At 44.7% G+C, this 27,865-nt stretch overlaps 2 protein-coding genes across 2 annotated transcripts in view; one reads left to right on the top strand and one right to left on the bottom strand.

Annotated features, from left to right (window-relative positions):
- Positions 1 to 516: 516 nt before the first annotated feature.
- Positions 517 to 5,884, bottom strand: LOC307242691 (uncharacterized protein). The gene is made up of 9 exons (XM_080017231.1): positions 5,627 to 5,884; positions 4,511 to 4,646; positions 4,195 to 4,305; positions 3,929 to 4,061; positions 2,843 to 3,021; positions 2,617 to 2,690; positions 2,367 to 2,529; positions 1,565 to 1,739; positions 517 to 1,463 (listed from the first exon to the last, which is right to left on the bottom strand). Exons 1-9 carry the CDS (start codon positions 5,739 to 5,741, stop codon positions 972 to 974), a joined length of 1,578 nt encoding a protein of 525 aa, XP_079873357.1. The 5' UTR covers positions 5,742 to 5,884; the 3' UTR covers positions 517 to 971.
- A 5,116-nt stretch (positions 5,885 to 11,000) lies between these two features.
- The window catches only part of wdfy4 (WDFY family member 4), a 51,148-nt gene continuing 34,283 nt past the window's right edge, over positions 11,001 to 27,865 (top strand). The window contains exons 1-14 of the mRNA XM_080016975.1: positions 11,001 to 11,258; positions 11,652 to 11,915; positions 14,081 to 14,192; positions 16,817 to 16,938; positions 17,443 to 17,568; positions 18,073 to 18,262; positions 19,038 to 19,227; positions 19,637 to 19,797; positions 23,903 to 24,135; positions 24,237 to 24,376; positions 24,475 to 24,605; positions 25,260 to 25,385; positions 26,026 to 26,216; positions 27,116 to 27,807. Of these exons, the coding sequence (XP_079873101.1) occupies positions 11,238 to 11,258; positions 11,652 to 11,915; positions 14,081 to 14,192; positions 16,817 to 16,938; positions 17,443 to 17,568; positions 18,073 to 18,262; positions 19,038 to 19,227; positions 19,637 to 19,797; positions 23,903 to 24,135; positions 24,237 to 24,376; positions 24,475 to 24,605; positions 25,260 to 25,385; positions 26,026 to 26,216; positions 27,116 to 27,807 (2,699 nt within the window). The 5' untranslated portion in view covers positions 11,001 to 11,237. The remainder of the gene's footprint in view (positions 11,259 to 11,651; positions 11,916 to 14,080; positions 14,193 to 16,816; positions 16,939 to 17,442; positions 17,569 to 18,072; positions 18,263 to 19,037; positions 19,228 to 19,636; positions 19,798 to 23,902; positions 24,136 to 24,236; positions 24,377 to 24,474; positions 24,606 to 25,259; positions 25,386 to 26,025; positions 26,217 to 27,115; positions 27,808 to 27,865) is intronic.

Here is a 27,865-nt window from a genome sequence, read left to right as displayed (position 1 = left end):
TTTTTTTTTTTTTTTTCAAATTAAATCTGGCAGTTTGCACTTCAAGATTCAACATGCAAGAAGTTATTTGCCACATATGCAGTGAAATGTCATAACACCCGATGATTATGCACAATAAGCTCTAAAATTACTAAAAATACTAAAATGTGCGTAATCCACTCTCAAAGTCAGTTTTATTCCAAGTCTATTGTAATAAGTTAGCGTTTAGTCAGGATATCAAGCATGTCATTGCCCAGATACTTAGTATGTGTGTGCTGAGTGGTCCTAACCAGCTTTACAGGTCTGTGGTATCCCAAAATATCTTCCAATGTTGTATTAGATATTGTTTAGAAACAGAGGTTCTGTTATGCTTTTAGGCCGAGTCTTTAACCTGGCCTAAGTATAAATGAGAGTACATGGCAAAGTTTTGGTGTAATTAGTATGACCTGGAAATACGACCTAAACCAGAAAGTACACACACACACGCCAATATTAAAACAGAAATGTTGAGAACTTTGAGGCTTTTGCGTTATTTCATGTCACACTTTTATTTAAAAGTACAATTAGTCGAAAAGTGATACAAAAACACACGTGAGAAGTGGTCTAGTCTGCTAAAACACAGATGAAAAATGGCCAGCACTTTCATTAAGCTTCACAGGACGATGTGAGCCAAAATGTTCATTAAAACTTTAATTTGCTTAAATGACTTCAACGCATTCGCCTTAGGGGCAGATTCTAAAACGCGAATGGTAGTTGGAGTGTGGGACATTATTTATCAGCTCTGCGTTGAGTCAAGTCTATGTATTAAAATAAAAATATCAAAGACAACGTTCATTTCAAGTACAACAACTACTTGGTGGCAGTCAGTTTCTTTTAGGAGGATTTTAACCTAATTTATCTGCGGTTCAGACATATTCTACTAAACTCAGCAAGTTTGATTTGGGTGAGGACACTTAAACGGAATCAACGACAGATTATCAATTGGTTAATTTCTAAATGTCTATGGCTGCCTTGTCGGGCCCTGTGCGCCCCCGGCCCACGCCTCGTCTTCCCTCCAGCAGGAACGACAGCACGGTGGCCCAGCGCTGACCCAGCGGCTGCTGTCGCGCGGCGGCGTCGCACTGCCTGAAGTAGGTGGTGGTTCCCATGGCGACGGCATCAAACTGTTCTGTCAGCAGCCACGCCTCCCAGAGCAGCGTTAGTGTGTTCATCACCGCTAGGACCGCCACCCAAAACTCCGCCGCCAGCAGCATGAGCCACGATGACGGCGCACCGTGGCCCCCCGCCGACATCCTCCCGTACAGGTAGGTTGCTGCCGTGGCGACGAAAAGGAGATGGGCAATCACCATGGAGAGGATGAAGAGGAGGAAGAGCCGGCGGTTGCTGGCGCCGACGCAGCGGTTGAGGAAGAGGCAGTGGTGGTCATAGTCCTTCACGCACACATCGCACAGCTTACAATGCTTGGTGCGGTCGGGCTGGAACAGCTGCAGTGGGTGGAAGGAAGTGAAAACGCACACAACATTAAAAACATGTTCATTCAACACCTCCAGCCATTGCTGCGATATGCCATGTCTGGTATTTCTACCTCGCAGTAGGGGCAGAACCTGTAGGGGCTCTGGTTGTTCTCTACCAGGTCGGCGATGCAGGAGAACCGGGGGTCCGAGTCCCCCCTGTCCAGCGTCCCGGGGTCCTGCGTCAGGATCTTACAGAACAAACCCAGGACCAGGGAGTAGTGGAACATGGAGACCTGGATCAGGGCACTGGTGGGCCACACACGTTACACTAGTTAAGGAACGGACACACAGGTTCCTCGATTTACTCCTCATCGCATGAAGAAATAAGTCCCACATATGAGCGAGGTCAGACTCGAAAAAAAAAAATTGAAACTTTCAGACACTGAACCTCACCTGCAACAGCAGAAAGAAGCCAAGCATCACGGAAAGTGGAGCACTAACACACATCACCTCATCCACCCAATCTACAGTCCATTATTGGGCAACAGCCTGCACTCTCATCATCACTCTCAGCTTCCTCAGAGCGGTGTATTTAAACAGTATGCTGAGATGGAGAAACCTCTATGACTATACTTTTCCCCACCTGGGTGGAGTATAAGTGTGTGTGTGTGTGTGTGTGTGTCTAAGCTATTGAACATGATTACGATCACGCAGTTATTAAGAGTTTTTACGTTCCTCCTTGTGCTTTATTTTCATGTAAAGGATATTGGGCATGATTTTTCCATAGAAGCAAAGCAAGGAGTGGAACAAGCCAGCCATGAGTGTCCCCAGGTAGATGGGATTGGGTAACCTAAACACAGAGCAAAGGTGGAACAACGCCCATTTCAACTGAAGCAGCAAGCTCCACTGTAGGCAGGGCAGAGGTGGGGGAACCTTTGGTAGGTGGTCATGCGGTGGAACTGGGTGAAGATGCTTCTGGCCAGCCAGGGGAAGAGCAGGCTGCAGATGAGGCCACCGTAGCCGCCCAACATGGCTGCTATTAGCAGGATGCCAGCTCCGCTCAGGGTGGGGAACAGCAGCGTCCAGTAGTACAGGACTTGTTAGAGACACACAAACATGGTCATTATTATCGCAGCGTTATTATTACCAGATCTTTCAATAAAAACAGGGCATTAATATTCACCGTGAGATTCTTTGGGCATGTGGTATATTGGCTCATTGATATATCGATGCAGTAGTTTCGTCAGCTGCTGATGTCTAGCAAAACAAAATACTGACCATTAACATTTCAACCAACGTAAGGACTGATCTTTCTGGTCATACGTGCTGTATACTCAACACTGCGTCCCATGCAAAGGATTGTTAGCCGACTTTTGGCCAGGGAGGTTTTCCAGAGACTGAAGATTCACCTGTAGGTTTTGCCCTGCTTGCTGAGATCCAGAGGGGTGAGGCCGCTGTAGTTCTTCTGGTGGAGCAGGTAGTAGCCTGCCCTCTGCAGCAGCGTCCAGCAGACCTCGACCCCGCCTCTCTCTGCAGCCACATGGAGCGCCGTCCCCCCCTGCTGGTCAACTGCATCCACTGCACACCTCTGGAGGGCGGGCGAACGAGAGGAAATTGAATGTACTTTCTCCATATTGGTTTTCCAACATCAAAACCACACTTACCTAAATTAATATCTAAGCTATATTTTACAGGCATGCAAGGCTGAGCTGTAGACTCAGGAAACACCTATCCTGGCTTTCGTGTGCTGCTTCTGTTACAAACGTCAAAAGTGAGGATATAAAGTATTGAAAAATAGATTTCATCTAAAATTTCAGTTGTGTGGAAGTATATTTTGCTGTTGTTCCCATTTTGTTGGCGTAATCCTGTTGTTTTGTCAATCTTAAGTTGTTTGTAAATTGGTTATATGTTTCACTTATGGGTTTTATGCTCTTCCTAAAGAGGCAATAATGATGAATATGAATCAAAAGATAATAAAATAAAACAACTTAACCCCACCCCACTCCAAAAAAGTAACAAAACTAAAAGATAAATTAACCACAAACAGGCGTATTATAGAATTAAATAAATATAGAGCAGTCATTTTTGTCAGTATTTGTTTGGATGTACTTTTGATTGGGTGCATATTGCCTCCAACACCTCGATATCTGCCTCCAAAATGGCGTACCGCATACTACATAGACCCAATCCATACGATGATCCAGCGTGCTTTAGTATGAGAGTAAAAAGATTGATGGTTTTTGGGACATACTACCCCAGTTCCTTCCAGCATTTTGCAGGGTGATGACAACACTTACACCCGCCACTTCGCACCAGTAGTATCCGATGTTTACATAATAACACGCACCCAATGTAGTATGTCATCCTGGCACATGCTACATCTCACACACTAAATTGGCATTTTAAATAGTGTGCTCTTGTGCCATTTCACACACAGCTTCTCACCTACCCCTGTAAAGAGGGACCTGACCTTGTATGTGCTTGTATTTACACACCTGATCTCTGAGCAGATAGCGAACCACCTCTGTGTTGCTAGTGGATGCAGCCAGGTGGAGGGGTGTGACGTGGTACATGTCTGTGTCAGAGAACCGGAACATTCCTGTCTCCCATAAGTAGTGCATGGCTACACTAAAACATAACAAAAAAAACATTCAGTCAGTTCATAGCCTCTAAAGCTCCACGGTACATTACATATGTACAATATACTGTGTATATATATATACAATTTATATTTTTTGCAATGTGTGTGCACTTCTCTTACATGTTTCCCCCTGTCACTGCATGGTGCAAGGATGTTTTTCCTTGCAGATCAATGATGCGCAGGTCTGCCCCACGACGCATCATTTGGTGCATGATGTAGATGTTCCCTTGCCTGAGGGACAGTCAAGAGAAACGTGAACTACGCAGGATCAACAACAACAAAAACCATGAACGGTGCACTGCTCTTATTGCTGGGTCGCCACTTGCGAAGTGAATGAGCAAAAAATGCATAATATTTGTCAGGCTGTAGAGTGGAGCAATGGAATTAAATCTTCACAAACTTGACGGTATGTGTGTGTGGATGGGATGGGACCGACCTGCAGGCAAAATGAAAGGCTGTCTGCCCCGCGTCACATGTGGAGTTGGGGTCAGCTCCATTACTTAGCAGGAGGTCAACTAGGACACGGTTGCCATGGAGAGCAGCGCAGTGGAGAGGTGTGAAACCGCCCCAGCCTGGACAGCTCACACACACACACACACACACACACACACACACACACACACGCACACACACACACACACACACACGTGTTCAGCAGTTAAAATGGTTTTACACAGGGCATTAAATCCATCCTATAAAAGAAAGGAAGAATAAAAGCATAGAAATAAAAGGCTAAAAACAGATAAGGGGGCATAAAAAAAATCACTGATCACGGGTTAAAGGCAATTGAAACCAATGGCGTAGATTTCAGGGGGATACGCCCCCTCAATATTTAGAACACGTGAAAAAAAAACAAGAAAGAAGGAGAGGGCTTTTATTTATTTATTTGTTGATTTATTTTTATCATAAAAAAAACATTTTCCACCATAAATTGATGCAGACAAGGAACAGATCGGTACATAAAAATGGGGGAGGGAGGGAATGAAGTGTTTGGCGCACAGAATGCCCCGTCCCGACGAAACCTGCGCCACCGATTGAAACCATCGAGTGGTAACACAGAAACAACGTGGAAAACCCACCGAACCGGATTAATTCCGCGATCCGAACACACGGGCGTGCGCTGCCGGCTCTGTTTACCGCAAGTGATGGGAAGGGCTCCTCCTAGCACCGTGTAACGGCCAACGGACCGAACACTCGACCGCCTCAGACAGAACAATTGGGCGGAAAAGGAATGCGAAACGGTCCTCCGAACACATCGATAAATAATACTATATAATAATAATATAATTTACTATATGTGAGCATCGACGGTGCCAGCGCATTACAGACCCGTGGTGTGAATAACAACAACGTGGGACGTGGTTTGAAAGGGTGAAGCTCGCGTCAACGCCGCAACAAGCCGCAACAAATGCGGGTTGAAAGGGCCGGTGTTCTCTTGGAAAACAGCAGCAACAACAACAGCAACAACAACAACAACAACAACAAGAACAACAGCACCACGACGCACCGCACACGGGCGGTGGCTGATTTTCGGGGCGGCAGCTCAACGCACCTTTCCGCTTGAGAATCGATCGGTCGCGTTCAACGAGGCGCACGCAGCGTTCAACGTCGCCCCTCTGTATCCAGTCAAATATGTCTCCGTCGGAGCGGGCAGAACCTGGGTGCATTGTGGAGACACGGCCTCGACAGCGGCCATAAAAACGTCCGAACACAGCGATAAAACGTACATATGTGTGTTGAAAAAAATAAATAAATACAAACAGACGTGAAACCCTCGTCCGCCGCGCGTCGCTTCCCCGCAAAGTAACGGTTCCTGTCGCCGCTGACGGCGGCTACGCCCCGACGCCCCGATTGGCTGCGGCCTCGCACGTGCTCAGCGGACGACTGAGGAGGCGGCGCTTCCTCCAGGCCCCTCCCCCTTGTATCGCGTCGGCGCCTCCGACACGCGGCGCAGACGGACGACACCCTCGCCCCCCGACCCCCCCCCCCCCCCCCCCCCCGCTCACCTGATGCCCGCGGTGGACCCGGAGCGTCCCGGTTTGTCCCGGGACCGGAACGTTCCCCAATGACCACGCCCTCCTTCGCCGCACCAGCCGTTCAAACGGCGAAAGAAGCGCTCGTTCGCGACAAGCCCGCCCCCCCGAGATGCTGTGCTCGTGTCACTGAGGCGCCACGGAGAGCGTGTTAAGGGTCAAATAGAACTTTTTCTTTTGCGATATTTCTCTGAGGAATGTTGCATTGTAGAAGTAAGAGGCAAATGTCACGACTGTCTAGTTATATTCTGAAAAGGAGGATATTTCCCCATGTCCCCATTTCCAACCGATGTTTGTTGCGTTTATCATGTCTTTATTAACACAACCAGCTCATTTCTTAATCTCACATTAGCCTATGTCGTTTGGTGTGTTATTGATATGGGCTGAACACCCCTCCACAATGATTAGAATTAATAAAATATAGAAATCTAATTTTTTACCACATTAGAGGGCCCACTAATGAGCTAAATCATTCACATTTATTATTTTATTTTATTTCTGATGATTCATACTTATTAGTGGATTAAACATCCAAATTCACTCTTCAGAAATGAGACAACTATATAAACACTGTTCAATAAAGCATTGCAGGCCTAAAGCTAACGCTTAATTCCTTTTTAAAAACTCCTCTGACTCCAAAGCTCTTTTGAGTTTGTCCTTCAAGTCCTACACATTTTTTTCCTGTGCTTCTTGACTCAAATTCTTGCTCAGGTAATTTTAGTAAGTTGTTTCTCACTGACAAAAAGGTATAAAGTTGTGATTAATAAGTCATTTTGGTACATATAATAATTGATTAAAATCCACAGAAATGAACAAAATGAACCCTATTTCGCTGTGCGAAAAAGCCAAATCGGTGAATACATCCAACAATCAAAATAATATATAAATATAGATCAAAGATGTTCATTGGCCATATTATTTTGTTGAAGTTTGGCATTCTCACCTGAGCTCGGTGCGCCAACTTTCCTTCTTTTTTGGCATCTTCTTCAGCCACTTTTGTAGGGTCTGCTAAGGCCGCAGCCGGACCCGAGTAGTAGCTAGAGACTAAGTAGTAGTAGTAGTGAAACCCCTTTTAACCCCCTTGTGATGCATTAAGAGCGATATTCATATGTTGTTACTGTAATAAATGACGGAAAATGACTCAAATTCTGAATGTCTTTATTTGTGTAACATAATAGTGATTAGTGCAACGCTGAAGTAAATATGCATCAAGTTCACAGTACCGATATAGTGCAAATACAACTGGTAAAAGAAGTAAAGTGGCAGTGTAACCGTCAAGTACTGACATTTCAAGTACAATAAAGATAAAAAAGGCAAATATAAAAACAAAGATAAAAACGACAACCTATGCACTGAAAAGTCCTTTATAGCGTAAGTGTGCAACATGTCAATTAAAAAAAAAAGGAAATGTAAAAATAAAAATGTATAGCTACTAATTAAAGACAAACTATTGAATAAAATAGTCTGTGTTCAGCAATAAATAAGGGAGACATTAATGCAAAAACATGCTTGTGCTCCACTGTTTCAGTTAGTCTTTGCATGTGGCATAGAGCCACAGCTCGTACGGATGGAGTCCGTTGATTTCCTTTATTTATTCATTTATTTCAAAGATGTGTGGCCTAAAAAATAGCGACCGTTATGCAAAATGAAATGGGCCATCACATGTTTGCCAGTCAACAGAAAACTGCCTTCACAATTATAATGTATTTAATAAACCTATAAATAAATAAACGGAGGTAAGCGGTTTAACTGACTTCAATTGTAACTACACATTTGTTATAATTGTAACACATTTGAGACATCTGTTTTGAAATATTTCAAAACACATACACGATAAATACATGTTCCTTGTATTATGTAATTGTGGTGTGTGTATGGGAGGGTTTGAGCAGCCACATCTGACTCGTTGGTTGGACTAACAAGCGGCAAGCTTAAAAACTCCATCCACACACACTCGAGAAGGAGCCCTGACATGACATGTTCTCCATCTGCTCCTGGCTAATTCCACCTAGCCGCCGCTCTACAATGAACGTATGTCTACAACCCATCGTCATCTGTGTCAGAGGGCCCGGAAAACGCCACTTGGGTGGCGTGTGGTAGGAGGAAGTGCCACAGTGGCGCTCAACATAGGGTTCTGGCACGGGGAAGAGACACAGATGACAATGGGTTGGAGACATAAGTTTATTGTAGAGAGGAGGCTATTAGTCAGGAGCAGATGGAGCATGTCATAACAGGGCTCCTTCCTGAGTGTGTGGATGGTGTTTTTAAACCTGCCGCTTGTTAGCCCAACCAACGAGCGTCAGGTGTGGCTGCTCAAACCCTCCCATCCACACACCACAGTTATTTCTTATGGTTATTGTTACAGCAATTATAATTCAGGAAGATTGTAAAAATTGATATCTCTTCAAAGTCTATAAATTCTGAAAGTGGTGTTATTGGGTTTTTTATTAAGTAGAACTTACTCTAGTATGTGTCAATTGTCAATTGGGAACTGTACTGCCCAGGACAGGCGGGCCCTGCAGAGGGTGGTGCGTTCAGCTGAACGTACCACTGGAACTACCCTCCCCCCCTTGCAGGAGTTATACACCAGGAGGTGTAGCAGCAGAGCCCGTAGGATCATGAAGGATCCTCATCACCCCAACAACGGACTGTTTCAGCTGCTGCGGTCAGGCAAGCGCCTCCGCAGTCACACAGCGAGAACAGAGAGACTGAGACGGAGTTTCTTCCCTCAAGCCATCAGAACTGTCAACGCTGACCTCACCAGGGGTCCTAACTGAGCCATGCACTAGGCTCCACTACCTACTGTACTGTATGTAGCATACTGTACCGCATACTGTGTCACTGTTCAGGGTTGTTCGTGATGCCGTATTGCTGCGCCGTACTGTTGTATACTGTGCTGTATTATCCCAAACACTACCTCACTCTATTCACATTCACATGCCACTTTAATTCACATGCCACTTTAAATGCACATATCTGTATATACATAGCATATTCCTTCAACCTATTCCATTTTATTTCAATTTATTTTTATTGTATTTTATTCTATATATTTTTTATCTTATTCTATAAGTATTCCACTTACTGTATTACGTTTTAGGAGTCAGTTAGTCGGTCTATTAGAAAGGAATTTTCTACTTTTTATTTTATTTTATTTTTGTACTTTTTCCTAGGACTTATTGTGTGCTATCACCGGGTGCGTTGCATTACATTTCACTGCATATATGTATGGAAGTATGTATATGTATGTGACAAATAAAAATCTTGAATCTTGAATCTTGAATTGTCCTGAGAAGCGTATATATTTATGATGTTAAATATGCTGTGTTTTGTTTATTCCAATTGTCTTTTGGTATTATTTAAACTTATTTTTTTTCAAACATTAAGTTTAATAGTGATAAAATAATACCTGTTACTTTGTCACTTCACATGGTTGAGGGTTTGTATCTTATATTCTTTTAGTGACTGTAAAGCTATGTAACTTTTGGGATATGGTGCCCTTAAAATTTCTGAGTGCAATTACACTGTTGTAAAACTTGGTGTGCGGAAATAATGTATTTCACCAGTCAAATTTGAACCTTATCGGTCAAGTTTAAATACGTTTTTTTCCAAACCAGGCAAAAATAACAACTAATTACCAGAGCCAAACATCAAGGAAGTGACGAGGTTCCATAAAGCATAACACACTTTTTCTGTGGTTTCAAACCCAAACAAAGAAGTTACATAGTGCAAGAACAGGCGCTCGAGGGTGTGGGTGGGAATGAAAGTGGTGTCATTCTCCATATTACAAGTGAGTGTACCATCAAAATGATTTTGAACCAGTGCTGTCACGGGATCTGTGTACTGTCAACTTGTGCATGTGCGCTGTGTCTAGCGCCATCTTGGTGAGGTTACTAGTGTTCAGCACAAACTTCCACAACAATGAACCGATCTGGATGAAACCCGAGCGACGCCATGTTGGAATTGCCTCGAATACACATCTTATTCAGATTTTCTGTTGGTTCGTCAGATCCATGACATCCATAAAGGTCTGACGTCAGTCACATCTGCTCAAGCCGCCACCTTCCAAACATTGATCTAAAATAAATAACGTAAAAACATACAACCATAAAGATACAAATAAAAGCCAAAAAGTAAAACAAAGAAAAAAAATAAGCAAGGCTTTTGCAAAGATAGACATTGGTATTTTAATTTTTTTTTTTCATAGTTGAATTTTCCATATAAAATTAAAAAAATGAAACATTCTGAGGGCTTGTCGGTGGGAAACCGACAACCGACATCTCAGAGGGTCCGAGATATCAAAATAATATCTTACCCCGTAGGAAAGCACTTGATCAAAAATCTGACTGACGTGGTTGTATTGTCAGCTTTCAATAGCTGGGATATAGAATCGCAATTCTTTAAATTGCAGTTCCCTGCCGTCGCTGGACGCATTCAAACATCTGTGGCCGTACCTACCTCCCTATTTTAGGGAAATTTCTCAAGTTTGCCCAAATTTACTGAAAAGCGTTTCCCCCTGTGTTTCTGCTTTGGTCCACAGGGGGGCGCGGCAGGGCTTGCTTTCACTTCTAATGTGTAGTAATAGTAATAGTTTCCAAGGCCCATTTCTTGTTGCAATCTTCCAGCAACATGAACGTCGGTCTACTCATTGTCATTACAAATTGAAGTATGTCATTTTAACACACATCTTTGTGGGTATTTTTAGATATTTGACTTGACTGAGAATAAGGAAAAGGATTATGATTCATTACATAGGGACATGTGACAAATCTATAAAAAGACGTGCATTTGCGTGCGTGCGTGGTGGGAGGGGGTGATCTAACCAGCCCAACAACACTTGTCAACTTCTGCTTTCTCCAAGGAAGTAGGAAGGAGGCACATGACCTGGGCCAGCTGATGCAAATTGCTCCCCCCTGTGCAAAGTTCAGTCGGTGTGCGTGTGTCTGAAGCAGATTAGTGAGGGGCGGTGGGGTTTGGAGCCAGATCCGCTACAGGGCTTTACGGTCATGTCTTAACGGGTCCCAGCTTGGCCGCTGTGGAATGGGAAAGGAGGAAAAGGAGGAAGAAGCATTTGAGTTGGATTCAGCAACAACGCTGGGACCACTGTCCTAGATCCTTGGGGGATTCCTGATGGCACTCACACTACCTCAGGTAGGTACAGTAAGCAGTGTTTGTGCTGTCAATACTAAAGTCTGGCATTGCTTATAGCATACATATAGTTAAATAAAGGCTGAAGATATATTCTCAGTCTCACATACTATGTTTTGTGTGTATCTCACTGTAAAACTGAAATGCTCTGTGTATGCTGTTATTATGATAGTATCACATACTATATCTACACTCTGGCGGTTTTCTCACACTGCACTCAATTAAAGTGAAACTGCAAAGCCCAAAAGCCTTTTGCTCTGGAATGGAATGTGAAATACCTCTCCTACTGTTCACCCGTCATTATGATTTAAATTTAAAATCATTGCTCATGGGAGACAGTTAAAAAAAGAGATAAACAAGAGAGATCAGATCAGCGTCAGATGCGTTCCTCCTCAGGCTCAGCCGGGAGATGTGGAGAGGATCAACGAAGAGACGGGGGAGCTCAGCGCCTCGGGGGAGCTGGCCGCGTCGGGCACGCCGAGGACGGAGAGAGGAGGAGGGGCAGGCGGCCGCCACAGCCCGCTGCCCCAAAAACAGCAGCTCGCGGACCTGCTGCGGGAGATGAAGGCGAGCCCGGGTGTCGACCCCCGGAGCCCCCACCACGAGGCTGCGCAGCCAAGAGAGCAGCGCCTCCTGAGGGCCCTTCCCCTTTACATAAAGGTACAGCCCAGTGGAGTGAGGGTCATGGGTCATGGAGTGAGGGTCATGGGTCACCATCACCCCACTTTTCTCACTCACCGATGCTTTTCGGGGACAAAGTGTTAGATAAAAACAAACACGAAGAAACTATGTTGTAGAAACAGAGATTGAAGTATGACTGGATGTTGTTTTAAGGTCCCATGGTGGTGGGTGGGCTGCTTACAGTCCTGGACGCTGCAAACCGACCCGCAGACGCAACCAGAAGCCCCCGGCAGCGCCGCCTTCGTTCACTATTATTGCACATCTTTTTGTTTTAACCACATTTCGCCGCGCTACTCGTCGCAAGTTCTCGAGTCGCAGACGCGCAAAATATTCGTTTAGAAACCGCACCTGGTTCGAGCGCGACGAATGTTTTAAAACCTTTAAAAACAATGTCTTCACTTCGTCAAGTCCAATGCGGAAATACGGGAGATATGACGTAACGAAAATACGTACGCGGCCAAGCAAGCGGGCCAATCATGGCGCTTGCGGTGCCGCGTCGCCGGTAGTTGCTCCTGCGTGGCTCCGGTGGTGTTTTGACGTGCGACCCTAATTTGGCGGTTAGCCTGGACGCCGTAGGGTAGTACAGACGGAAAGTAAATCTTACGAAAGGGTCCGGCTGCAGACCTCTCTCCTGGGGCCGCTGACCTCCTTCCTGGGCTCCCAGTTCCGTGATCCAATGGGGTTTGAGCATCACCTTCCTTGGGAGGCTCCCAGTTCTGTGAGCCATCACTCCCCGATGGTCGGAAGATGCATTGTATTTTCTTTTGCCAGGTCATAGTTCCCTATATTCTGTAGTTATATACTGTAATATATATATATAACAAATATAAAAATATGTCAATATTAGTTGTTAAATATTGAAGTGCGAAACAAAATCCCCATGGATTCATATAATTAATATGTATGAGTGGATATTAGACTAAATAGAACTAGATGAAAATGATATATTAGAAATCGAATTATTAATATATTAAGACTACAAATATTCTTATATATATTGCAAATATTAAAATACATCAATATTTGTTAACTAATAATGGATGCGCAAAAAACAAATACCCATGTATTCATATCATTAATATATTAATATGTATGACTGAATACAGTACTTGACAAAATATAATTAGATAAACGATATATTAGAAATCAAATTATGAATATATAAAGACTATGTACTTTAATATATATTTAAACTATTAAAATACATCATTTAAAACATTTAAAAAATTATTGATGAGCAAAAACAAATACCTATTTAACATATCATTAATATATGAATATGTATACGTGCCTTTTCAATCATTCCAAACTACAGGGAATAAGTATGAACTCTGAATCTCCACAAACTTCCATTACACTGTTAATTGTCACCCAATTATGTAAACCCTATCAGAGTAAACAATTACAAATCCAGTGTTGCTGCAGGTGGTGATTGTAGGAGTCCAAAGAGAAAACATTCACAACACAGTAGGTAGGCTCATGGTTCCCAACAATAACATTTTATTGCCTTTTTAAAACTGGCACACACGGGATGTCAAGGGTCTCTGACTTGCGACATGAACCAATCGTAGTCTTCTTGAAAAATTCCCCATCAATTCCTGACATTCTTCATTGTGTGCTTTAAGCAGTTGTTCTTCTACTTCCTTTTGTTGTCTTGATTCCCAACACGAGATGGTGGCTGGACATTGACACAGGCAGAGCTGCTGACCCATTGCAAGATTGCAAATGTCTGCACATGTCATCCTTTCTTATTATTGTGACATAACAGCCAGGGCAATGGAAATGGCCATGTGTAACACTAATTGATCAGAATTACAGCAGCAGATTTAATCATTTTTTGTTCTACACACACACACACAAACTGCTCTATGACCTGTTTCGAAAGATTTACTCAGAACACAGGGTCTCACTCAGGAACAGCAACCTTGGGGAAATCAGACATCCTTTTATGGAAGTGGAAGTCGAACACAGGATTCGTCTGCCTGTTGCTAATGTTGAGGTGATTTAGGCAAAGCCGCTGAGCTCCATGTGTCACGGCGTATAAAAAGTTAGTAAACATAGCGTAAAAGGTTTTAGACACGGGTCACCGGAAACACACACACACACAGCACCCACCACTTTAGCCGTTGTTCTCACTGTCGCAGGTGTGCGAGGCCGGCTGCCGAGCTGAAGGGCCGGACCTCGGTGGGTTTGCGGCACTCACGGCCGAGATGGTGGTCCTCAGCATCCACAGCAGACTGGCAGACAGGCCTGCAGGTAATCTGCACCCTTTTTTACCCTGGGACACTTTGGGGTTTTCCTGGGGTTTTCCACCCGTGCAATGTGGTTCCACCATCACTGTGGCCATTGTTTCAATGCGGCTTGTATCCATTGTATCATTTACCTTAGTAGTGGTATTAGAAATAACCCATAATATAAGAAAACACATCATATTATTGACAATTGTGGAACCGGCACATTGAGCGCATGTATATGTATGTGACAAATAACATCTTGAATCTTGAGTATTGAACATTCAGAGGTTTGTATCTTGATGCATGAAATGCTGTCTGGAGACTCATTTCACAACATCTTCCACACTGGCTCCAGTGGGATTAGATCTAGTTGTCAAGAGTGTGACGCGTTACTTATTTCCCTTATGTTTGAAAATGTGATCTTAAATAACATTGCTGTGGGTAAACTAAGTGGATTGAAGCTCCTCACATCAGTTGTGAATAGAATGTGTACCGTGCACTAATATCCAGGTGGACCACAGGCTTTGGACCAGAGTGGATGTGGGGCTTCAGAAGAGGGATTGCAATGACTTTGAGGGATTAGATAAAATCAGAGAATTCTGGTTAATACCACACTGTCTGTGTGTGTGTGTGTGTGTGTGTGTGTGTGTGTGTGTGTGTGTGTGTGTGTGTGTGTCGGTGTGGGACCTCGGCATGGTTCCCTACATCAAGATCTTCCTGGATGCCGAGCGCTACCGGGGTCCCACTCTGAGCATCCTGGAACAGCTCGCGGAGATTAAAACACAATACAATGATTTGCAAATCCTTTTCAACCTATATTCAATTGAATACACTACAAAGACAAGATATTGATAAACTTTATTGTTTTTTTTTACAAATATTCACTCATTTTGAATTTGATGCCTGCAACACGTTCCAAAAAAGCTGGGACAGGGGCAACAAAAGACTGGGAAAGTTGAGGAATGCTCAAAAAACACCTGTTTGGAACATTCCATAGGTGAACAGGTTAATTGGAAACAGGTGAGTGTCATGATTGGGTATAAAAGGAGCATCCCCGAAAGGCTCAGAAAAGCAAGGATGGGGCGAGGTTCACCACTTTGTGAACAACTGTGTGAGCAAATAGTCCAACAGGTTAAGAACACCGTTTCTCAACGTACAATTGCAAGGAATTTAGAGATTTCATCATCTACAGTCCATAATATCATCAAAAGATTCAGAGAATCTGGAGAAATCTCTGCACCTAAGCGGAAAGGGTGAAAACCAACATTGAATGCCTGTGACCTTCGATCCCTCAGGCAGCACTGCATTACAAACCAACATCATTCTGTAAAGGATATTACCACGTGGGCTCAGGAACACTTTGGAAAACCATTGTCAGTTAACACAGTTCGTCGCTACATCTATAAGTGTAAGTTAAAACTCTAACATGCAAAGCGAAAGCCATATACAGTATCAACAACACCCAGAAACGCCTCTGGCTTCTTTAGGCCCGAGCTCATCTGAGATGGACTGACGCAAAGTGGAAAAGTGTGCTGTGGTCTGTTGAGTCCACATTTCAAATTGTTTTTGGAAATTATGGACGTCGTGTCCTCCGGGCCAAAGAGGAAAAGGACCATCCAGATTGTTATCAGCGCAAAGTTCAAAAGCCAGCATCTGTGATGGGTGGATGTGGATGTGTTAGTGCCCATGGCATGGGTAACTTGCACATCTGTGAAGGCACTATTAATGCTGAAAGGTACATACAGGTTTTGGAGCAACATACAGTATGCTGCCATCCAAGCAATGTCTTTTTCAGGGAAGTCCCTGCTTATTTCAGCAAGACAATGCCAAGCCACATTCTGCATGTGTTAAAACAGCGTGCCTCGTCGTAAAAGAGTGTGGGTACGAGACTGGTCTGCCTGCATTCCAGACCTGTCTCCCATTGAAAATGTGTGGCACACTATGAAGCGCAAAGTACAACAACGGAGACCCCGGACTGTTGAGCAACTGAAGTCGTACATCAAGCAAGAATGGGAAAGAATTCCACCTACAAAGTTTCAACAATTAGTGTCCTCAGTTCCCAAACGCTTATTGAGTGTTGTTAAAAGGAAAGGTGATGTAACACAGTGGTAAACTTGCCCCTGTCCCAGCTTTTTTTGGAACGTGTTGCGGGCATCAAGTTCAAAATGAGTGAATTTTTGCAAAAAAGCAATGCAGTTTGAACATTAAATATCTTGTCTTTGTAGTGCATTCAATTGAATAGGATTTGCAAATCATTGTATTCTGTTTTTATTTACATTTTACACATCGCCCAACTTCATAAATATATACTGTACTGTGTGTGTGTGTGTGTGTGTGTGTGTGTGTGTGTGTGTAAACAAACCCACACAAAACCTCAACCTTCAACAATTCAAACCCAAAGAAGGAAACACAATGAACATTTCTCACTTCGGTTTTTCAAATGCAGAATTTGCAAAGACCAAAAATGCAAGAATCCTATTTCCCTAAATAAATGCGTACATATGCACAATGCCTCTTCCGTTTAAAAACAGACAGAATTGCATGCATGCATATGCTGCTCCATGAGAGAAAACTACCCCCGCCCCCGTGTAAGCTTCTTTTTTGGAGATAAGGAATCGTCATGTGATGCGTCCTGTGTGCTTCCAGAGGAGGCTCGCAGCGAGGTGGTGGAGTTCTTCCGAAGGTCCCCTGGAGCGGCAGGGTGTGAGAAGGACAATTCGGGGTGGCTCCTCCTGAGGACCCTGTCCCTGTTCGCAGCTGACGACTCGGTGCGTAAAACTCTCACCAACTCCAGGAGCCGCAGGTTTATCCGTCTCAGCTTCTCAGAACTGACAGCCCCCTCACGTGCCCTTGTGGTTATCACACTTATTCATCAGGAGCGCCTAACTGCTATTTGAGGGCCAGACAATTCCACGTCACATTTGATCATATTAATACTTTGCGCGGATAGATTCAGAAAGACATTTCTTCAAATACATAGACAAGGGATCCTATTCGCCATGTGCACCTCCTCGCCACCGTACGTCTGCCTATCTCTATAGTGCATTTCTCTTGATTGGTGTTTTATATTTTGTGTAGCTACAATGTCACTTGTTAATTACATTGATGATAATGGAATACATTGTCTTTGTATTCTGTATTTTGAAATGGTGCTTTACAAATATTTCTAATACATTTCCCTTGAATGTTATTTACACATGTAGTAGTGTGCGAAACAGTATAAATGAGGGTAGTCAATCCATTATTTCTGGATTTGTTGTGTGTTTGTGTAGGACTTGTGTTGCATAAATCCAGATCTCCCCGCGGCGCTGGTCAAGTGTCTCTACCTGCTTGTGTGCCTTCCAGCGAGGAAGGACAGCACCGCCAAAGAAGAGACCTTTCTGGAGCTTCTCACTCAGGTGAACAGAAGTCCATCCACTCTTCATGAATCTGAAGTAGGTCTTTAATTTGCGCTTTCCAACTGCAGAGGTCTCTGTTTGGTCCTTACTTGGTCATCTGAGGACTTGTGCTGTATTCAAGACGACTCGGAGCTTGTTAATGTCACAACTATTAAATCTCCAAGTGACCTCTGTGGAGAAAGATGTAGATACTAGGATACTACAGGCAATACGAACATGTGGAACACAGTATGAGCACATGTCGCACAACTACTCATTCTATTAAGTGTGGAGACTCAAACAAGCACTTTTATTACGACTCTGTTCCTGCCACCAACCACAAAGGATGCCAGGCTTCCCACATGTTTTGTTGCTATGAACTCTTGAGTTGTACTCGGCCACGGAATCCAGAAATGATTCAGTTCAATACGTCCATTCGATTTAGGTAATTTTTCCGGGGTTTTCGGGTTTACTTGAACGCAGCATTAGCACATCCTCATGCTCTCTTTTATCTCTCTCTCCTAGGTCCTCCTCCAGCTCTCTCGGCAGCCGGTTTACGTTGAGAAGATGGTGGAGACTCAGGAGCTGCAGTGTCTGATCATCGGCCTCACATCGCTGTGGGACCAGACCAGCGCCCCCTGGAGGCACCAGGCCTCCCGGGTCCTCCGGGCCTTGTCAGCTGCACAGACCTGCAATATTATCCCCAGCCTGCTCGGTGAGGCAGCCACAAAGCTTTTTGGATTTCAAGTCCCCTTTCCATTTGGCCTATACATTATGTGTGAGGGTGCCAGGGTTTTTTGGTCTTTGGTATTGAGAGTATTCAGGGTAAAAAAAACAAAGAAAATGAAATCATACTGTATGTTTAGCTACATTACATTTACATTTAGTCATTTAGCAGACGCTTTTATCCAAAGCGACTTACAATTATTCAAACACCGACGGACGCAACCATCAGGAGCAATTAGGGGTTAAGTGTCTTGCTCAAGGACACTACAGCCTGCTAGCAGGAGGAGCCTGGGATCCAACCAGCAACCTTTAGATCACTAGACCACCAGCTCTACCGCCTGAGCTACCATCCCCATGCTACACTAGTTAATGCCATATGTGCATAAAGATTTATTTCCTAGATGAATGAATTAATTCTACCAGAGCAGTTACAACATGTTCGAGCCCGGACAAGTTTCTTTCGCATGATGCGTCAATCTGCGCAAATTATCTGCTTAAATGTCTCAATATATTGGAGATTTATTTCGATGTTATTGGCTGGGGTCTCTTCCATGAAAAGAGTTACTGAATATTTTACTCCATCTGACATTACATCAATTTCTACCTTCCACGATCACGCATCTACGCTAAAAATTCTCCATCAGTTCATCCTGCGGTGGAGAGGATAGTTGACCTGATGTAAAAAAAACGTAATGTAAGCATTTTCCACGTTGCATTGTTAAAATCTGTCCATTTCTCTCACCCGTTGTCCCTCCGGCTGCCAGATAAGAACAGTGTTCGTATCTGCATCCAGAACTTGCTGCAGATCAGCGCTGACGTCCCGGGGCCGGTGCTCGCTGAGGTGGCCGTGGCCGTGTTCAGTTTCATCACAGACACGTATTCCCTCAACACCGCGCTCTTCATCGAGTTCGACACCCACAGCGGCTATATGGCGCTGGAGGGCATCCTCAAGCGGTGAGCTATGTCAATTAAAAAGGCAGACAGAGTGGCATGGTTCTGGAAAAACTAGGGATGGTTTTTGTCAGTCGATGAGCCCTAGGCTGGAATACTTTACCACAAGTGATCCGTCTTTTTTAAGTCAATTATAGTTTTTGTTTTGATGTTGCTGGGGAAAATATATTTCTTGAAGCTTATATCAGGATTTATAAAGGGCACGCTCTCTGAAAAACAAAAAACAAAAATGGTATTTAATTGGCCATATTTAATGAGATTACAACTACAAAGAAAACCATGTAACCCATTCATATGATTCAATCACGACTTTTAGAAAAGCCTAAAAAAGGGCACTTTATTTCATGATCAAAGAGTCCCTTATCTATTAACGGTGACCTCTCTTCCTACCATTGCCCTGTGTGAACTCCAGCTGCGACGCCGGCGTGCCAGCGGATCAGTTTGCGCCCGTGTGCGACCTCCTGGATCTTGTGGCGTCACTCACGCTGTGTGGGAAGGCCGAGCTGAAGGTGACGCTGTGCGTCAGCAACCCCCAACCCCCGGGCTTCCAGTTCGACCCCTCTCTCGCCCAAGGTACTGTACGGCAGCCCTCAGATTCCATAACTCACTCACTCACTCACTCTGTACTCTGGCTTCTCTCTCAGATTATTTTTGTACTCAGGGATTATCATCTATTTTTAAATTTTCCATGGACAGTGGCTGACGGGGGGGTTAATAAACAAGCCTTGTGTCGGTTCCTGATAAAACCTTAAAGTCCAGTTTACAGGGCTTCACATTTTAAGGAAAAAACTTGCAGATAAATCACTAAGGGAGGGGGGGGGCATAGTTAGCTTACTCGAAATCAAGTTCTATGATCATAGTCAAAGCCCTCAAGCTTTGTCCTTTTTGGTTTCCAGAGCGCACGTGTGTCTTGAAAATTTGAACGTATCCATCAGCCCAGCAGCCGTGGCCTGCTGCTATAAAAGAGTCCAGCGCCCGCTATTCTGCTCCCCAAGGATCTTCAGCCACCCTAGGAAAGCAGCAGGGCAGGAAAAGCTAGAGGGCTTCGCCTATGATCATAGAACTTGATTTTGAGTAAGCTAACTATCGTACTATTTCACATAGGTTCCTGCCCTCTAGCTTTGTCCTTGTTGGCATAAAGCAAAGCCAGTTGAGTCCCTGCTGTCAAAAGACAAGGCAATAGCTCTGCCATTACAACCGGCAGAGCTATAGGCATAATAACTTCAAAGAAATAACAACAGTGGGAACAGCGTTCCACTGATACCTGGCTCCGGGGTGCTAGGACGGGGCACACTCTCTTCGCTCTCACTCTCGTTAGCAGGCGGTCTATGAGGTGGATCAGAGGGAATTGCGTATAGCAGCCAGGGGGAGTAGGTGAATGCATCCACTCCAGTGGGGGTTAGTGCCGTCGGTGAAGGGAGAGCCAGAGCGGACACTGAGCGTTCTGCCTGGTTGCAAACAGGTCCACCCGTGCCTCTCCGACACGGCACGCAGAATGGACCCCCAGGGACATTGGATCAGCCCCTACATTCTGTATTCCAGGAATGTAGGGAGCTCTCTGCCTGCAGAGGTTAGCATGTGCCCAGTGCCACTGTCTGGGAGCCCCTGGAAATTGTCACAGAGCAGACGTACCGTGGGTACGCTAACCTCTGGTGCCAGGGAGATTAAAGATGCTCCAGGTGAACCCGCTTCCTCGTACTCATCCACAAGTGGGGGATCTGCCCCGTGCGGGGGAGACAGAGGGATGGAGAAGATCCTGCTTGTTCCCTGCACCAAACAGAAAAATGGCATCCTCCAGAGGGACGCCGTCGTTGGAAAAAGAAGTGAGTGAGACGGTGGTGTCGCTCACATTTCGGCAGGGCCGCACGTGTCGTGCACGTAGTTGAGTCTTCGGCACCCTGTTTGCCATGGAAGGAGCCCAGGCATTCAAAGCACCAGACGTGGTGGTCCTCCGGCAACAAATAGGCCGGGAATCGCACCGCCGGCCAATGGAACCTGGCCCTGAAAAGGGCTGTAGTGGTGAGACGCTAGCGTCGCTCATCTTCAGATCTTCGAGGGTGCTTCGCTCTTCAGTGAATGGTCGCTGAAGAAAGAAGGGAGCAGAATTGTGGGTGCAGGGCCCTCAGGGACAGGCCACAGCTGATAGGGTGATGGGTACATTCAAAATTTCAGTAAGACGTGCATGAGCGTGGGGAAGACAATAAGGACGAAGCTAGAGGGCAGAGCCTATGTGAAATAGTACAAAAGGTTCTCAGTAGGTTTTTAATAAGGAATTAGAATATTTGAATATTCATAATATTTATAATATTTGTTATAATAATCATAATTTTTAGGGGTCCACCAAATTGTGAAATTAGTGAAAAACTGACGAAATTTGACCCGAAGTAGCCAAACGTTCGTGCATGACTGACATACCAACGTTCTAAAACTTCCGATCGGTGGTGGGGTGAGATGAGTTTTGTGAGTAAGACGCTTACTGTAGGTTATGGATACATTTAATGCTTAATGTGTTTTTTAAAAGGAGAGCTAGGGTGAATAATAAACAGCTGTTATTGGTTTACACAGCGCACAAACACACCACACTCCAGTTGTGTGTGTGTGTGTGTGTGTGTGTGTGTGTGTGTGTGTGTGTGTGTGTGTGTGTGTGTGTGTGTGTGTGTGTGTGTGTGTGTGTGTGTGTGTGTGTGTGTGTGTGTGGTCTTGTCTTAACTGCTTGACGTCGGCACGGCGCTTCATTTGATATTTTATCTCTTTTGCCCTTTTTGTAAATATAAACATTCTGTTCAAACCTAACCCGGTGCCCTGTACCTCCTGCAGCATTCAAGCCGGTCCTAACACACAAACTGTTGGAGTCCAAAACAGTCCAAAACACATTCTGTGTTTGTGTCCTCATACATGGAGTTCGCTTGCAGCTCCAGAGCGACAGGGTCCTAATCGTGTCCGTTTTATTTTAGTCCTGAAAGTTTGAAAAGTTGATGAAATGCCTCTGAGGGACATGCAGCGTTTAATCAGTTTGAATGGAACCGTGTTGTTGGGAGGAGCGGCAGCATGAACTGATGCTGCGTTCCATGGGAAGTAGAAAATTTGCACTTGGTGTCGATAATGGACCCTGTGTATTGCTGCCTGCAGCTATATTTTCATTTATTTCTTGTTGCTTTTTTTGTCATGAGATAATTTCAACGAAATGTTTGAAAGATTATGATAAAGCAAAAGATGAGTTAGTTATTAGAAAAAAAAGCTCTAGCTCTTACAAATAGCAAAAAAAAGTTAAAAATACTTTCTCAAACTCTGTGGCTGATGCCGGGTCACAGACTGGTGGTTCCAAACCACCGGTCTAACACACACATGCAAATACCCTTTGGTTTAAAAAAAGGAGCCTTGGTTACCTCAACAGCTCGCATTGCATTATATTGCCCCTGCACTTATGAGAAATGCAAGCGTAACTCGGAAGAATTTAATCTGACTGGGTGCGCGGTCGAGATGATTACTGTAGAGGAAGAATGTTTCAGCAGTTCCTCCTCGTCGGTCAAAGGAGGCAGCGTGTGTCATAATGGAGCCCACACATTCAAGCAACTACAAAAACATGAAATAGATGACACTATAGAGCAAGTTCTGTTTTTTTTTGTCTTTCTTCTGTTTCTCTTTGCACTGGCAAAATCCCCCCCCCCAGGCCTCAACCCTCAGGTTAACAGGAAGCTGAGATGATTATGTCAGGGATGATAAAGTGGAGGCCTCGCTGCTAACCGAGTTAGAGTGCCCCACATCCACTCACCAGCAGCCTACACCAATCAGCCATCTATCATGGACACACACACACACACACACACACACACACACACACTTCCGTCAACACTCTAAATACAGTGTCCCTTACAAAGACACACACAGTCATGAACACACACACACATGCACACACACATGGCAGCCATCGATCAAAAGGTGGAGTAGATCTCTTGCCAATGGAGGGACAAAGGCACTGCTTTGGGATGATCTTATTTGGTTCTGATATGATTTTGATTAAGTGTGAAAATGAATTATATTACAGGGTGATTATTTATTTATTTTCTGCAAACACCAGCATTGTTTCAGCCTCCAAATTCAACGCCTTCTCCGGATATTTTGACAGTGCAGCAGCAAAACTCTATCAATGTTAATCAAGCTGCTTTTCGCCGTCATCCTACACGTTGGGGCTGTTTGTTTTCAATGCGTCCGTGTTTGAATAACTCGATTGACTCGTGCATTTCAGTGTTTGCTACACCGGTAAAGTTGTTTGTAATTCAATTCTGTTTACTTTCGCAAAAGAAATTGACTGTTTGACCTTGCCCGACCAAAATATGATAAATAGATCCTCAAGTATTCCTAATCGATGTTGAACTCACCTCGTGTTGCAGGAGGTAATAGAGTATCAGGAAATATTCTCTGCAGACACGAATCGACACACATGGCTCCCGTCTCCATTTTGAAATGGAAAATGTTGGCGTGTAGGACGTTTTGCAGGGTTCATTCCTCTCTTGAAAGTTTGGATGTGTTTGAAATGTGAATAAACCGCTGGATAATGGTGCAATTTTCTCTGCGATGCTTAGAGCAAGTTAACGCTTGAAAAGCCCACTCTTCCCCCTCACAAAGCCTGCCGACCTCTGTCTATTTTACGCTGCTCATGTCTGACCCTTGTCTGTAGGTTCTGCAGTAAGGAACCTTCCGGCTTTCAGGCTCCTCCAGAACTCCTTGCTGAGGTCAGAAGACTCCACACTCTGCTGCCAGATCCTTAGGGCGGTGCAGACCATCTGGGGATGGGACCAGTCCAACTTCTTTCTCCTGGAGTGGACCATCCAGTCGTTGGCCCAATTCGCCACCTGTGTGTGGCGGAAGCCTCCGCCGGTCCACAAACAGTTCTTCTCTCTACTGGAAATGGTATCGCTTATAACCCAAGCTCCAATTTTAGCCTCATGAAATTGTGTTTTTTAAAAATTTTTCTGCAATCAGCCTGAGAAACCCCTCGGTCTCTCCAACAGGTGGTGTTTCAGCTGAACTACATCCCTCATGAGACCCTGCGGGCGGTGCAGGGTGTCCTGAAGCAGAGCTGGACCGGGGCTCTGGCCGGAGCCGTAACGGACGTGGAGTTTGGGGTGGCAGCTCTCAGCTGTTTCAACGGGTGGGTGCATAGATCTGTCCTAAAACTGCAAGTAGAGTTGTTATCCCTGGTATGTTTGCCTACTGTAGGCCCACATTTCTCTAACCTCTGCTCTCCAGGATGGCTGTGAGAAGCGGCCTACTCGCAGACGTGCTGAGCGAGGGAGGCTTGCTGGAATTGCTGCTGTGGGAGCTTCGGAAGAGAGCAAAGATCCTCAGGAAGGCTGGAGACGCTTCTGCCTCCCCAGCAGGTCTGTGGCAACATATCCATCCATCTCCAAAAATAAATATGATTGAGCACACTCTTAATTTAATAGGTGCTGGGCTAAGACCCTCTGTATTTAGATCTGAGGATGTGGAAGGATTGTTGGTATTTTAATTAAATGTGTTTAAGGATCATTAAATAGTGTTTCTTGATCTTCAATTCCCGACCGTCCATATTAATTTTCACCCAACAGAATGATTTTGTCTCCCTAGAGCCGCAGCTCTCACTAACGTTTCGAACCTCTGATCACACCAAAGCCTGAGAGTAGCACCTGCAAGTCAGCATTCCACAAAAATACCACACATTCCTCTCTAATACGCAATCTCTCATCATGGAGCTTGAATATAGAGTTATTTCAAATGCATCAGATCTTCAGGCAGAAAAAAAAAGGCAAATGCAGGTAAATTTCAGCCATGATTTAATTATGGATTTATGAAAACAAATTTTGAACCCCTGGTACATTGCATCTATGAAGTTATAAATTGTAAACCACAGCATCTAGATGTTTCATTTTGATTAATTTGTAAACATCACTCTGTAACTAGTGTCTGAGAAACGCCACAACCTCTCCAATAATAATAGACATTGACATTGAATAAACATGGAGGGTGAAGGGCTAATCCACAAACAATGTGTTCAGTTTGCAGTGTCCCTCGCCCGCCAGGTAATCGCGAGCCGTCCTGCGTGGAGGAAAGTGAGAGAGCGCTCACCTGCTGCATGCTGGAAGTTGTGTCTGCCTTGACACTGCGCTCCATCAGAAACACAGGTTCGCTGTGACTCCTCCTCTTCAGGAAGATAGATAGATATATACTTTATTCATCACTAGAGGGAAACTTTAGTGTAACAATAGCTCACATCAAAACAATAGGCAATTATAAACGAATTGAATATAAATAGAAGGAAATGGAAATATACAATAATACCTAAAAATAAACTGAAAAATAGAAGTGAAGTGGCAATATAGATAAACATAAAAAATAACTATTATAAAAGATAATACAAATCAATTTACAGGAAAAAAATAAATATACAATAAACCTCTGTATCAACAATTCACACTTTATATATACTATGTGTACCAAAGTGGAAAAAAACACACAAAATGGTTCTAACAATATAATATATATGGTATTACTGTTTTAACACATAAAAATGGTTATACTGTGGGTGATGGGTACATTTAATATTTAATCTGTTTTTTAAAAAGAGAGGGTGAATAATAAACAGCTGTTATTGGTTTACACAGCGCACACACACAACACACTCCAGTAGGTCAGTCCTTTTGGTGCACAATTGTGTGTGTGTGTGTGTGTGTGTGTGTGTGTGTGTGTGTGTGTGTGTGTGTGTGTGTGTGTGTGTGTGTGTGTGTGTGTGTGTGTGTGTGTGTGTGTGTGTGTGTGTGACAGTGTCGGTGCGGGACCTCGGCATGGTTCCCTACATCAAGATCTTCCTGGATGCCGAGCGCTACCGGGGTCCCACTCTGAGCATCCTGGAGCAGCTCGCGGAGATCAACCCCGAGGAGTTCATGAGCACCGCCATCGGAGCCCTCTGCTCCTCCACGCAGCACGAGCTGGGCCTCAAGCACGATCTGCTACAAGTACATACACACACACATATATCATAGTATGCTGAAACCCTGGATAAATTGCAAATGTAGTTTTCACTCCACATCCAATCATAACAAATTGTAATGCACTTAAAGCATAATCAGGTAGTGAATTTATTATCCTAGCCCGTGAGATCCTGATTGTATTATGAACAAATGCAGATTGATTTGCTAATACAGGTTTAGCTGTTAACCCTGGGCAGATTGGATTACGGCGGCGGTGGCACTCCTGAAGATTACCACCTCTATAAGATCAGCAAGTGGGACAAAGATGTGATTAGAGCTAACTGAGTTATATACAGCTACTGGATGTGTCCGTTTTTATAGATGAAGCTGAGAAGAGCACTTAGTTGCAGATCTGTTCACGCATTTGCTTGTGTGAGTGCACGTTTGCATTGACTGTGTGTGTGTGTGTGTGTGTGTGTGTGTGTGTGTGTGTGTGTGTGTGTGTGTGTGTGTGTGTGTGTGTGTGTGTGTGTGTGTGTGTGTGTGTGTGTGTGTGTGCGTGCGTGCGTGCGTGTGTGTGTGTGTTAGAGTTTTGGTGCTAACCCGGTTAAAGTGTGTGGCAACCAGATCGAGTGCGACCTGTGTTGGAAGCCATTGTGATTACTCCAGTTTCAGTTAATCAAATTTCTCTGCATTCTGTGGCCCATGTTACCTGCTTGATGTATTAGCTCTCAAGATTGAATGAAGCTAATCATATTTTTTTCTACCTCTCAAAACTAGTTGCCATAAGTGATGTTATATCTATGTATTTCGTTGATTTTTAATTTTTTATCTTCGTTACTCTGTTTTAATTGACTAGAAGAAGCCGTTTAAGAATAGTCCAAACTGGTTCAGTGTGTTAGGTGTGAATGACACATGTCTGACTCCTCTCTCCTGTGCCCCAGTCGATACTGAAGGTCCTAGAGAGCCCGTGCAGCTGGGATGCTTTCAGGCGAGCAGGGGGTTTCACTGGACTTCTGTCCCTGGTGGTGGACATGGAGGGGGCTCTGTCGGACCCGCCCCAGGGAGCAGGGTGGGGGACCCTGGGGCATCAGCCAGTGCTGGACCTCCTCCTCCTCACCCTCCACATCCTGGCCCTGGCAGTGCACCTCCACCCTGTTAATGCGCACTACTTCCAGACGGGGGGCTTCTACGAGAAGCTGGCTGAGGCCCTGCTTCAGCTGGGGTGTTTCCAGATGGAGGGCCACACTCCGGGGAGCTGGGATGCCACTGAGGGATACACTCCCAGGACCGGAGAGGACAAGCTCTCTCGCGAGAGGAGCTTCCACCAGTTTGTGGAGCTGGCGGAGGCCGCCCAGTCCGAGCCCTCTCTACCACCCACGCTGCGGACGTGCGTAAGGCTCCTGTCCTACCTGGATCAGTTCGCTACAGGAACCTGCTCTGCTCCGGAGATAAGCTTGGGAGCGAAGGCCGGGGCCGAGACGCTAAAGGGAGTGACCGGGGCGGGGCCAGTTTACAGGACCTCTGACCCCCCTATCCGCCTGCCGGTAGAGCCACAGGGCCCTGAGGATGGCCAGGCAAGACAGAGGAACGCAGCGTTCAGCATCTCCACAGTGTGCTCCGAGTCCCAATTCAGGTAGATACCATATTCGTTACACGGTAAGCAATAGGTCGCATACAGTATATCATTTTAA

This window comes from Zeus faber, assembly GCF_960531495.2.
Source record: "Zeus faber genome assembly, chromosome: 16".
In the NCBI taxonomy this organism is placed as follows: domain Eukaryota; kingdom Metazoa; phylum Chordata; class Actinopteri; order Zeiformes; family Zeidae; genus Zeus; species Zeus faber.
Note: the sequence above shows the minus strand (reverse complement) of the source record. Positions and strands in the feature narration are given on the sequence as shown.